Source organism: Brachionichthys hirsutus, chromosome 19 (assembly GCF_040956055.1).
Source record: "Brachionichthys hirsutus isolate HB-005 chromosome 19, CSIRO-AGI_Bhir_v1, whole genome shotgun sequence".
NCBI lineage: Eukaryota > Metazoa > Chordata > Actinopteri > Lophiiformes > Brachionichthyidae > Brachionichthys > Brachionichthys hirsutus.
Window position 1 is genome coordinate 11535584 of NC_090915.1, and position 12571 is coordinate 11548154.

The window sequence follows — 12571 nt, forward strand, 5'->3', positions numbered from 1 at the left end:
AGAGACATTTAGAGACTAAAACAGTACTGAGGGGTGGACGGGCTGGAACGTCCAGTGAGAAAACAACACAAAATCGCAGCCAAACGAAAGTGCAGGAACAACAGCTGGGCTGGTAGTTAACTCAAACAAAATCAAAATACTCAGCCTACAGTTCAGAAACGGCAGAGAACGGAACGGCTTCACCAAAGAGCAGGGACTGGAACGGGAAAACCAGGAACAGATCGGAGGGGACGGGAAACAGGCACGGGAGACATCTGGGTGGTCTGGTGATTGGTGACTGAGGGACTATAAGCAGTTGGGGAATTGGATGATTGATCACAGATGTGTCAGCTCTGCCACGCCCACTGCCAAGGGAGAGGGAGAGGGGAGAATGAAATGAAAGCAAACAATTCAGAACCCCAACATGCAGTTCCTTTACTCTCCGTCTCAAGAGAAAATCTCTGTTAATCACTGTATTCAATTAGAAAAGCTGGTTCCATCCAGATTCATCCACAAAAAACTCGCCCTAAAACCTGAAGTTTTACAGCTTTTCAGAAATACAAAATACATAAAATTTACAAATTGAGTTTAATATCAATGATTTTGATTTATGTATTATCACGTAAAACTTAGAGGTAGTGGGTCCTCCCTCCACAAAAATCGAGACAAAACTCCGTTCTCTGTGTTGCGTGCTGTTTTCATTGTGTGCCTTTTCCTCCTCAGTTTTACGGCGCTCCAGAATTGTACGAGTCGATGCTGAAATACTTGAACATCGTATTCACAGCCCTCTTCACACTGGAGTGCATCCTCAAGATTATTGCCTTCGGTCCATTGGTGAGCTTTCCAGACTTTATGCTCTGCTGTTCTCTGCCAGACAGGAATTTATTGTTATACCGTGTTTACAGATAATAAAAAACGAAAAATGCTGACAAAGAATAAATCTCCCTCGACATGGGGGCTTTCAGCGCCGCACCGAGGCGTTTCAAGTCTGGTTCAGTTCCAATTATGCGGCCCATTTCTTAAATAGGTTTTCACACACAGCACTTGCCTCCACCTGTTTATTGAGCTCAGGTGGATGAGCCTGCATCTGCTGGTATGAACACTCGGCTGCAGCATCTCTTCAGACTGCAGCTGCATCAGGAGCTGCATGAACAACCGCTGCAACTTTTTCATAAACACATACCTTATCTGTAATTTAACCTGCACCTTAGAAAGTCCCTGCACTAAGGGCACTTATTTCCACAATGAGGACAAAACAAATATTTATTTTGCATTTTCATTTTCTTAACTGCTTAATCCGGAATCCTGGTCCCGGGATCTACTGGAGTCTATCCCAGCAGTCTACGGGCGAGAGGCGGGGTACACCCTGGATAAGTCACCAGTTCATCACAAGGCCAAACATAGACAGACACCTATACGGATCATTTAGCAAAACCAATTTGCTTAAGTTGCATCTTTTTGGTGGTGGGAGGAAGCCGGAAAGCTGGGATCGGCTCCAGCAGTACCGGTATTGTATATTAAATCTCAACTCAAATTCAGTTGTACTTGTAAAGATTAATAAATTGCCACTAAAATAGTTGCAACCCCTTTTCTTTCATAAGAAGCAAACCTGGAATTGTACCAGAGATGTTTATCATTGTTACGTTTGAGCTCGATCTCTCCATGTTTGTACAAGACTAACATGGGTAAAACATCTTTTTACAATACTGCCCCCTAAGGGTGGAACTGTTTGACCCCTGCCCTCAAAACATGCACCTCTTTGGCCTCATTCAAAACGGCCCTAAAAATTCACCTTTCAGGGGGGCAGAAATGGAGATAGTCACCACGACTCTCTCCGGATCAACCCCCCCCCCTTTTTGTCCACCTACGTTGTACATAGTATGTGTCTTTTTAATTTAGTTATTTTGCATCAATTGAGTAATTCATTTTTAATTTATTGGTATTGTTAAATGTCGATGATTTATGTACGAAGGACTTTCAACGGAAACAAGACCGCAAGGGCTTTTAGAAATGCTCCTCTTAGACAGGATGTTACTGTACTTGTACTGTAGTACATGCTACTGTGTGACTGTACTTGTACTGTAATACATGATATTGTGTGACTGTATTTGTACTGTAATACATGCCACTGTTTGACTGTACTTGTACTGTAATACATGCTGCTGTTTGACTGTACTTGTACTGTAATACATACCACTGTTTGACTGTACTTGTACTATAACACATGCTACTGTTTGACTGTACTTGTACTGTAATACATACCACTGTTTGACTGTACTTGTACTATAACACATGCTACTGTTTGACTGTACTTGTACTGTAATACATGATATTGTGTGACTGTATTTGTACTGTAATACATGCCACTGTTTGACTGTACTTGTACTGTAATACATGATATTGTGTGACTGTATTTGTACTGTAATACATGCCACTGTTTGACTGTATTTGTACTGTAATACATGCCACTGTTTGACTGTACTTGTACTGTAATACATACTACTGTTTGACTGTACTTGTACTGTAATACATGCTGCTGTGTGACTGTACTTGTACTGTAATACATGCTGCTGTGTGACTGTACTTGTACTGTAATACATGCTGCTGTGTGACTGTACTTGTACTCTAACATTCTATCTAATAAATATATTCATCATCATCATGTCTTTGTCTTGTAGAACTACCTGACGGCAGCCTGGAACGTGTTTGACTTTGTGACTGTGCTCGGAAGCGTCACGGACATCTTGGTCACAGAGATTAAGGTAAGGGGGGCGGCCATCCGGGCGCCATCACCCCCAGCCTCCGGGCATTCTCATAGGTCCAGCAGCTGCAGCAAATAAAAGAGGAACATAGATGCTTGCATGTCGGTCACACGAAGCAGTGTCTTTGGAATGCAGTTTAGAGCAAGTCGTTCTCTTCGTGTGACATTCGTTTCATGTGATCACTGCTCTTCTGTTCTCTCTCTTCTCTTCTGCGTTTCGTTCTTTTCTCTTTCGCTGTCTCCATCTTTCGTCTCTCCTGGCGCCTGTGCCCTCACTCTGCCCCCGTGTCACACCTGACACCTTTAGACGGTAAGTGGCTTTTCTTGTTGTCCGCTGATTTTGTGACGATGTAAAAAGAATACCCTTTGTCTCGTGTCCCAGAACAATAACGTTTATTGCTGCATCGATGCCTTCATCAAGTTGAAAGTAAAATCCAGATGATCAAGATTCTTTGAACCTTCTGATGATATTATGGTCTGTTGATGCTGAAGGCTTCAGAATCCTTGCTGTTGCAAACTGAGACCTATTTCTCTTAAACTGTTGGACTGTTTGCTCTTGATGACGGAGCCTTTAGAGCAGCGGCCCCCAACCTTTTTCCTGCCGCAGACCGGTACCGGGCCGCGGCCCGGTGGTTGGGGACCGCTGCTTTAGAGGACGTTCATGCCGCCATCTGTTACCAATGAACCTCTTTGTTATTATTATTACACATTTTAAATGTTAGAATAAGCCACGGTAAGCTACTGGTCGTAACTGATCCAGTAGGCTTGAAGCAAGGGGGGAAACGATAAGCAAGGTTGTGATGTATTGCTTTCGGCTACTATTTCCATATAAAATGATGAGTGCGCAGTTTCAAGTCACAAAACCTTCCTCCCTGGTTTATATTCCGATGCCTCAGAGCCTCTGTGTTTTCTCTCTCAGGACAAGATGATCAATCTGAGTTTCTTGAGGCTGTTCAGGGCAGCTCGTCTCATCAAGCTGCTGCGGCAGGGCTACACCATCCGCATCCTGCTGTGGACGTTCGTTCAGTCCTTCAAGGCGAGTTCTGCACGCCTTCATTTGCATCCGGACGTGTGTGTGTGTGTGTGCGTGCGTGTGAATAAGACCACATTGATATAGAGCATATTTCAAAACTGTATTTTGAAAGGATTCAATCAGAAAAGATGCTTTCCTGGGGCTCGTTAAATGAAATGGGACTTACCAGCAGGTTTAATATCAGCAGTGAGAGCCTTTAGCTCAATGAAGATGGACAGTATATGGCAAGTTTCAAAAGGTGGCTATTAAACTACAGCAGACGTCCGCCTCCTTTTCACAGCAACATGAACAGGATGAAGAGAATGGACCGTGCGGGTCGGCTCAGCTGATCGGGTCCTTGAATAAGACCTCTTAGCTGCTTTGGTCAAGGACGGGCGAGTTGGTGGTTCCGTCGATGTTTGACCTGCGTTTCTGTGTGTTTTCAGGCTCTGCCTTATGTCTGCTTGCTCATTGCCATGCTGTTCTTCATCTACGCCATCATCGGAATGCAGGTGAGCTGTGACAAGAAGGGAGCAAAGGGAATAAGGTCTGGTGCAGCTCCCCGGGTGCCATGACCTGTTTGAGTTCATTATTCCACCGCTCAGATCTGTGTGTGCAGATTGTGTTTGCTGACATCATTCTGTTTGTTTGTTATACGTGTTATTGTGCGAAGCAGCAATGCTAGCAGTAAACACTTTGGTAGACCTGAATTCACGCAGCATGTGTTGCATGGCTACTGCAATGGATTGCATAAGTATGCAACTAATTTAGGGGGCTGTGCGATTTTAGAGTAAGCTTCGGTTTGTCTGCTCTTTGTGTGTCTTACTGTTTCGTCCCCAAAAGTCAGTTGCTGTTCAGTCATAATGGATTGCTGCCAGAGTTCTCCCGGGCCCAGCAGCCACTGCTGATTGGCTAGAGGGATGGAAGTGGCTGTGGGGCAGATACATATTTAAAAAGAGGCCTCCGGTTTGCTGAACTCACGTCTGACATTACAGGTTGTGACAGTTTATCTGTTCTCTGTCTGCCTTCATTCAGTGTAAGCTCAGAGCAATGCACTGGACATAACAGCGGATTACAGATATAAATAGATTTTACTGAGATTTCCATTCTCTAGAATCTGCATTAATCTGAAGTAATTAGGGATGGAGGCTGCTGAAGGTGCCATGAATATTAAAGGTCCTGCTGACCTGGTTCCTGATTATCACCTATGCTTTCTCTGGCGTTGGTTTGTTTGTCTGTTCTGGACAGATCTTGATGACATTTCCAGGACATGTTGGGAATGTTACCAGGAACGGACGATTACATTTTGGTGATGATCCAGAAGAGATCCTGGATTCTGGATCACTTTGACATTTTTGTTAACTTTGCAGTCAATGGAGCTTCACTTTATTCCTCAATATCTCGGTTGATTATTGATTGATGTTTATGGAATTTGACACAATCATGTAGGGCAGGGGCCTCTATCTCACCACCGAATGTCATCTGGATCTGATTTTACAAACTTTTTAACATTGGAAACCCCATTTACGGATTAAAGAATCGGTTAAAAATCAACTCTGATTTACTTTTCATGGTTGGTGTATAAAGATACCAAGAACAATTTAGAACCTCTTGATGATGATCCAGATCACCATGTGGACGGTGTAAATCCAATTAGGAGGGGAATGAGCTGCTTGGCGGAGGTCTGCGCTCTCCGAGTGCTTTTCTAGTCTTTTATATTAGATTCATTCATTCATTTGATAGGGACAGTGCACATTAATGAACATCGATACAGAATAATCTAATAGATGTAAATATGCCGGATTCTAGCAAAAATGCTTATTTACATCCGCAGTCCCTAGGCAAGTAAAAGTAAAAGAAATAAACCAGAAATAAATAAATAAATAAATAAAAACACAACAAGACTTAAAAACGAACAAGAGGTTACAATAAAAACACGACGCAATACAGTACATTACTAAAAGGTTTAGAGCTAGTGGTTACAGGACTGGTTTACTTTCAACCACTGCTTGAGGTGAGTTTTGAAGGTTTGTAATATGGGACGCTCCCTGATGGCGAGTGGAAGACTGTTCCAGATCTTACTGGCCTTTACAGAAAGAGCATTTTGTCCAAAGGCAGTTTTTCTGAGTGGGACCTCACAGTCCCCTCTAGAGGAGGCCCTGGTCCTGGAACCGCTGTGTGCCCTTTTTTTAAGAAAGTCCGACATGGGTGGCGGGGCAAGTCCATGTAACACCTTGTACATTAGACAAGCAATTTTAAAACTTTTAAAATTCTCAAGGCTCAATAAATTGTACTTTTTAAAAATTTTACAAACATGGAATGACATTGGTTTTCTATCAAAGACCTTTAATGATTTTTTATAGAGTGATTCTATGATTTTGCATGTATTTACACCTGCCAGTGACCAACATGTAATGCAATGTCCAAAGTGTGACAAAATCATAGAATGCAGAAACATTCTAGCAGCCCCAAGTGTTATGAAAGGTTTTTTGCACTAGTGAAGATGACAGCATCATCGGCATACATTTGAAATTCAACATTAACACATGAATTTGACAAGTCATTAATATACATAGAAAATAACAGTGGACCAAGTATTGACCCCTGAGGCAGACCAACCGGGACATCTAGAAATGTTGATTGACACTGTTAATACAGACGCAATTCTAAATATGATTTTATTCACTGAATAGCATCCAAAGAAAAATTTAAATGGGTTAATTTCATGATTTACAGTGTGAAATGCCTTTCTCAGATCCAGAAATACTGCACCAACGCTGGGATTGGTGTCCAACAGGCGTTGAATCTTTTCTATAAACAGACAGTTTGCAAACTCTGTAGAATGATTTTCACGGAATCCAAATTGCATTGGATGCAAAGGAGAGTGGTCTTTATTTAAATGTTCATTTATAATTTTTAATGTCACAGTCATATTTAAATCTTTGTGGGCTATGATGCAACATCATATTTAAAATATACCACAAACAGGATCAGAGAAAAATAAATACAGAAATCCCGACAGAAATATTTCCTGCCGAAGAAAAGCAAAGATGTCAAAGTTGAAGGCGTGTCTCTGTTTCGGTCCCAGACGGAGGAGTCTCTGCTCCAGTAGTTCATTATAACAGTAGAGTCCAGGCTTTGCCTTCACCACCTGCTCTCCTGCTGCCTCAGGTGTTCGGAAACATTGAGCTGATTGACGAGACAGCCATAAATCACCACAACAACTTCCAGACGTTTTTGCAGGCCCTTACCCTCCTCTTCAGGTAGCACTGCTTTCGTATTCTAAAAGTACCAGCTGCTGATGCTGACCCCCCCCCCCCCCCCCACTCCCGTGTACCTGTGACCTTCATTGCGATTCGTGTGCTTCTCAGGAGTGCGACGGGCGAGGCGTGGCATGAGATCATGTTGGCGTGTCTCAGTAACCGGCCGTGTGATAGGCTCTCAGGAACCGTCGGGAAGGAGTGTGGAAGCGACTTTGCCTACTTCTACTTCGTCTCCTTCATCTTCCTCTGCTCCTTCCTGGTCAGTGTGAAGGGAAACAGAGAGCCGTCAAACGTTGTTTTTTTGCCAAAAACTTAAGGTCATGTAAACTAAAATTGTGTGTTTAGTGTGTTTATTTATTTTTCATATCAAACACAGTTAAAACATCGTAAAGAAAACGGAGGGGGGAAAAAGCACATTTTAACAAGAGATTTATTTTCAAATAAACACCAATTTATAGATCAGCTGGTTCAGCTTATAAAGATTATGCAAAATGTTCAGCAGTATAATAAAACATGTAGTTTAAGCTCCAAATAACCAATATTCAATCTCTATAATAACTTCAATTAATATTTCTATTAAAACTTCTATTAAAATGAATAAAAAAAAAATTCTCATCATTCTTTTTTCTCTCCATTATTATTATTTTTCATTTGATTCTCTTTTCCTTCTCCAGATGTTGAATCTATTCGTTGCCGTCATCATGGACAACTTTGAATATCTGACCAGGGACGCGTCCATCCTGGGCCCACATCACCTGGATGAATTCATCCGCGTGTGGGCAGAGTACGACCCTGCAGCCTGGTAAGCGGTTCATCAGTATACCCCCCCCCCCCCCCCCGTGTTAAAGAGGAGCGTGTGCTTTAATTGGGAGGTGGGAAACAGCAATGCAAGCCTGTCTTCTGCGTTCAGGCAGGATGACTGCCTCCAATATGACGTAGAAAAATTCCATTTTGGCATTAAGCTTGTCTGGGGTTACGTGCCCCCCCCCCTGTCAGATAAACTCATGCATGTAAATCCGGTGCTCCACCTCGCGTCCCCTCAGCCCTCTGTGTCGCTGCATGATGGCGCTCCAAAGCCCATCTCCGCGGCGTGACGAGAAAGCGTTCCTATTTGTTTTCGGGAGGGATGCAGGTTTGCTCCGGCTCCCTCTGGCCCTCACATCCACACTGTTTATCTTGGCTCGAGCACAATATGAGTTCTGACAATCTCACACAGATTATGTAAGGCTCATTAAGTTTTAAATAAGGCTCCTTGTCAGGGACTAGGGACTCCAGGAGAGGTGTGAGATGTGAAAGTAGGAAATTGCCATCTCTTGGCAGACATTCCGGGGGAGGCATCATTATTTATTCCATCGAATATAAATTAGCTTAAAAGCTCAGAGAAGTGCCTCCAGTTGCACTCGGTGTGTTTTAACTGCTTTAACTCATTTTCATGCGAGCTTGCTGCCGGGAATATATAAAAGACTTGTCCTTTTTTATTGGGGGTTTTATTTTATTAAAGGACAAGATTGATTTATTTCAAAATTATTAAATTACGATTTCATGTAAAATTATTTGTTAAACACCAAAGGATTGCTCCTGCATGAGTAAAATGACCTCTGCAGTTTACAGCCGCTATTTTATTTTTTTGTTTTAATTGTGAGGAAAGGAAGAGGTAAGAGGTGAGATTTATCCCCTACCACGAAGAAAGTGAGGGGGGGGGTCTGTCTGTCCGCCTGCCTGAGGATTTCTGGGGTGATATTTTCACATAACTTTACGTGCTCATCACTTTTGCACCGGAGAGGTGCCTCTGGATATGTTAAGCACTTTAAAAAAAAATATATTTTTCTCAGACGTGTCAATAACTGGAACAACTTACGCATTCTCTTTCTGCTTCATGCGTATTTCAAATTTGGATTCCAGTATTATCACCCTTAATATATTAACCTGACCTAAATCATCTATTTTTCCTCGGGAATTGCATGACATATAGACCATTCATTTTGCAGATTTAAAAAGTAAAGTAAAATCAACAGAAATGTAATGAAAATTAAAAAATCCAAATCATTTAGATACAGTAGATGCAATGACATCGCCTGTAAACTAACCTCTTGAACATGTGTTGTCTTTTTCAGCGGGAGGATATGCTATCAGGATATGTACAAATTGTTACGTTTTATCTCGCCTCCTCTGGGCCTGGGGAAGAAGTGCCCTAACAGGGTGGCGTATAAGGTTTGCACTCCCACACAGTCGTTTTGTTTCCAAAGGGACTGTGAGCGTCCATTCTCATTCCCTGCGGTTCCCGAGAATGACCCAACCGAACATGCATAGTAACATGCATTGATACTCCACTAACCAGCTGGCAGGTAACCATAGCGAGTGCAGGAAACAATGCCCACAAGTCAGGCTGAAACAGAAAGCGCAAGATGCGATGTCTGCTCCCAAACACGGGAGTGGAAGAACAGCATTGTGTGCTTTGTTTCCACCTTGGTTACCGCTTCCGCTTGTTAGCATGCCGAAAGCGTGGGCATCTTCAAGGAGCAGTCCGCAGAAGATCTGTCTTTTGAGTGAGAAATAATCGCCTCTTTTGAAAGGTGGCTCTCTGAAGAGTTTGTAGCTGTGGCTACGCACTGGACGGTCGCTGCAGAGTCAAAAAGGCAAAGCCAGAGATATTCCCAAAATGCTCCGGCTGCATAAACCACTTGCTGCCTGTGATGTGTTCACAACCATCTTTCCTATAAGCTGCGTATCAACGGCCACTGTGGAGCCCACTTTTGGCTCCAGGAGTACCGTAGCTGCATGAAACTTCTTGAATGACGTCATTGAGTCAGTGTTAAACTCACGACTTTAAGGCGCTGCACCCGAGGAGAGCCACACCATGCAGACAAAGCAAGCCAAGAACGATCCGAAGGCATGACCTTCAAAGGTTCAGACATAAAATAGAATTATAACAGTATAAACTGCAGTATTAACATTTTGAAAATCATTATTTCTTCTGTTATTGGCGTGATAGAAAATCCACCCGCGTGCCACCACTCAGCGTTACGCTTGTCATGTCAGTAACTTTGCTTTTACTAGACATAGAATCTCCACGAACCGCCTGATTTAAAATGGAATTTGAGCTGACAAGAAGGAAAATGTGTGCGGTTGTGTTGCTCGAGGGCTTTGAGAATTGTCTTTGCCGTTTATATCTGAGGCTTTCGAGCCATCTTTCATGTGGTGCGATTGATTCTCTCAAAAGATGCATTTTCCCAGGAGTAATCATTTAAGATAAAATACTCTCATTTTCCACCAGGATCCCTGCATCCATTACCTCCGCACAGGGAATACTCTGGAGCATCCTCCCATCATTTTTATTTTATGGGATGGGATTCCAGATCATGATATCCTAGAAATCTCATTAACAAGGATTTCTGTGTATTCCTCTCTTTCCCCTCCTGTTCTATCTTTTGGATTTTGCGATTTTCTACGATAATGTAACTCCCCCTCCTCCTTTTGATCCCAACATCACCTCACCTGGGAAATCTTCATTCCTCCTCCCGTGGGCTCCTACCTCCTTCCCCCGGGAAGTGGGCGCATGAGTTACCGTGATATGTACGAGATGCTTCGCGACATGTCCCCTCCTCTAGGTTTGGGAAAGAAATGTCCCTCCCGAGTCGCCTATAAGGTAGAAGTACTCCATCCTGCTCCGCCCCCTTTCCCCTGCAGTCCCTCCTGGTTCTCCGCTTCCTTGTTATTGATATTCAGGCTTTTGTCACTGTCTTGCAAGTCTTTATCCTTTGGCCTGCGTTTGTCTTGTTTTTTTCTGTCCATCTGTCCATCTGTGGCCTTGTCCTGCTCTTTGAGGATCTGCTGTTTGCTCTGACCTCCTGCTGGAGTGCCACGAAACTCAGAAACAATAGATAGATCTCAGACATCCCTCTAAATCCTATCAAAACGCTAGCGCCAGCTGCTGGTTACAAGTGTATATAAATATTGAAACAGATTTGTGCTTGAAAATGTTAGAAGAGAATTAAGTTTTTTCGATCCTCTTCTGGCTCTTAATTCTAATTTAGCTGGCGCTTTGGCAATCTTATCAGCTTTGCTGCTGACAAAAGATCTACCATTTTTGCAGGAGCTCTTAGAGACCTAACCCCATTTCTGACTGCGAGGATGTTCCATTCACTGTGATTTGTTCAGCAAGGCAGCCCTGAGAGGTAGATTTGGTGCATCAATTCTTCATTTAAATGCTTTTATAAATCTCACAGATATTGTGAGGGGTTTTTTTTCTTTCATTTTTCCAATTCCAGAGATTTGTGAGAGACTGCCATGCAGTGGATTTTACAAGCGCACATGAAAACTCCAAATACGATTTCATTGCACAAAAATAATGACTAAATGATGGCCTTCTGATTTTCTTTTTCTTTTATTTACACTTCTGGCCAACATTGATGGTCCCGGGAGGATAAACTTCAGCGACGTCGGAGATGCCTGGTGCCTCCATGAGGTTAACAAGCATGGATTACCATAAAGCGTGGCATCATATTCCCCTGAGGATTAATTGTAATAACAATTCATAATGCCATCATTTAAATTTATGACTATAGTTTATAAACTAAATACAAATGTAATGTTTAGTGTTCTGCAGGTTATTATGGCAACGCCCAGAAATGGAGGTTGCATCAGCAATGTTAACCAAAAAGAGGAAATAATGAAACACTATTGGACAGATTAATAATGTGGACTCCAAAAGTAGCCTTGAATCACCTGGATGGGAAAATAGTCGAAATTATGTTTGCAGATTTCAAGTCCGTTTTATGCGCTTGGGATGTTGTCCAGTCCAGATTGATATGCTAATCAGGGAGTTCTCGTCACTGCATGATGGAACAGTTCAGACTCCCTTTTGCTCCGTTTCATTTAGTGACTTTAATGAAGGAGAACCTCACACATTTGTCCTATGTCCTAGACTTGTGCATGAGTTAAGTGGGAGCCAGGTACACACTTCAACTATCCTTAGGTATTCCCTGTGGCGGCTGCTTAGCCATTAGCACGCAGTTCCAGTGTGTCCACAGATGTCATAGTGACTCATGCACGTATAAAGCTGCTCTGCCCTGGCCCAGGATTAAAATGTCTCTGTTTGACGTGGTCACATCTCCAAATAGAACACAGAGAGCAGCAGTGCACTTGAGATCAAGGATGTCCTATATTTCAGTTTTTTTTGTTTTTTCCCCTCCAACTAAGCCACAGTTGTTCACGCTCCTTGTTGACCTCTCTTCCTAATGAACACATCTCCCCCTGACAGTCACAATTGTCCCCGCTACCCTCGACCTTCCAGTTTCATGCTCTGTGGTCACCGTCCTCTGTTTCGAACCTTCTTTGTTTCTCCTCTTGAGAAGTGTGTATCCTCTTTTCTCCTTCTTCAAACTTCACTGTGTGTGTTTGTTTGCAGCATGAATATTCTGTGCCTGCGAGCGCATGTGCTCACAATTCTAAATTTGTGTGATGCTCCTATATGGGCAGCGGCCTCTCTTTTCTGGGGGTGCGGCAAGCATGCACTTTATCCAGTCAAGAAACTTCCCCTTCTGCCCCTCTTGTTCC

At 42.9% G+C, this 12571-nt stretch overlaps 1 protein-coding gene across 1 annotated transcript in view; it reads left to right on the top strand.

Annotated features, from left to right (window-relative positions):
- Positions 1-12571, top strand: part of LOC137908940 (voltage-dependent N-type calcium channel subunit alpha-1B-like) — an 86855-nt gene that overhangs the window by 61544 nt on the left and 12740 nt on the right. The window contains exons 33-40 of the mRNA XM_068753371.1: positions 703-813; positions 2658-2741; positions 3660-3776; positions 4199-4264; positions 6924-7015; positions 7124-7274; positions 7690-7817; positions 9130-9226. Of these exons, the coding sequence (XP_068609472.1) occupies positions 703-813; positions 2658-2741; positions 3660-3776; positions 4199-4264; positions 6924-7015; positions 7124-7274; positions 7690-7817; positions 9130-9226 (846 nt within the window). The remainder of the gene's footprint in view (positions 1-702; positions 814-2657; positions 2742-3659; positions 3777-4198; positions 4265-6923; positions 7016-7123; positions 7275-7689; positions 7818-9129; positions 9227-12571) is intronic.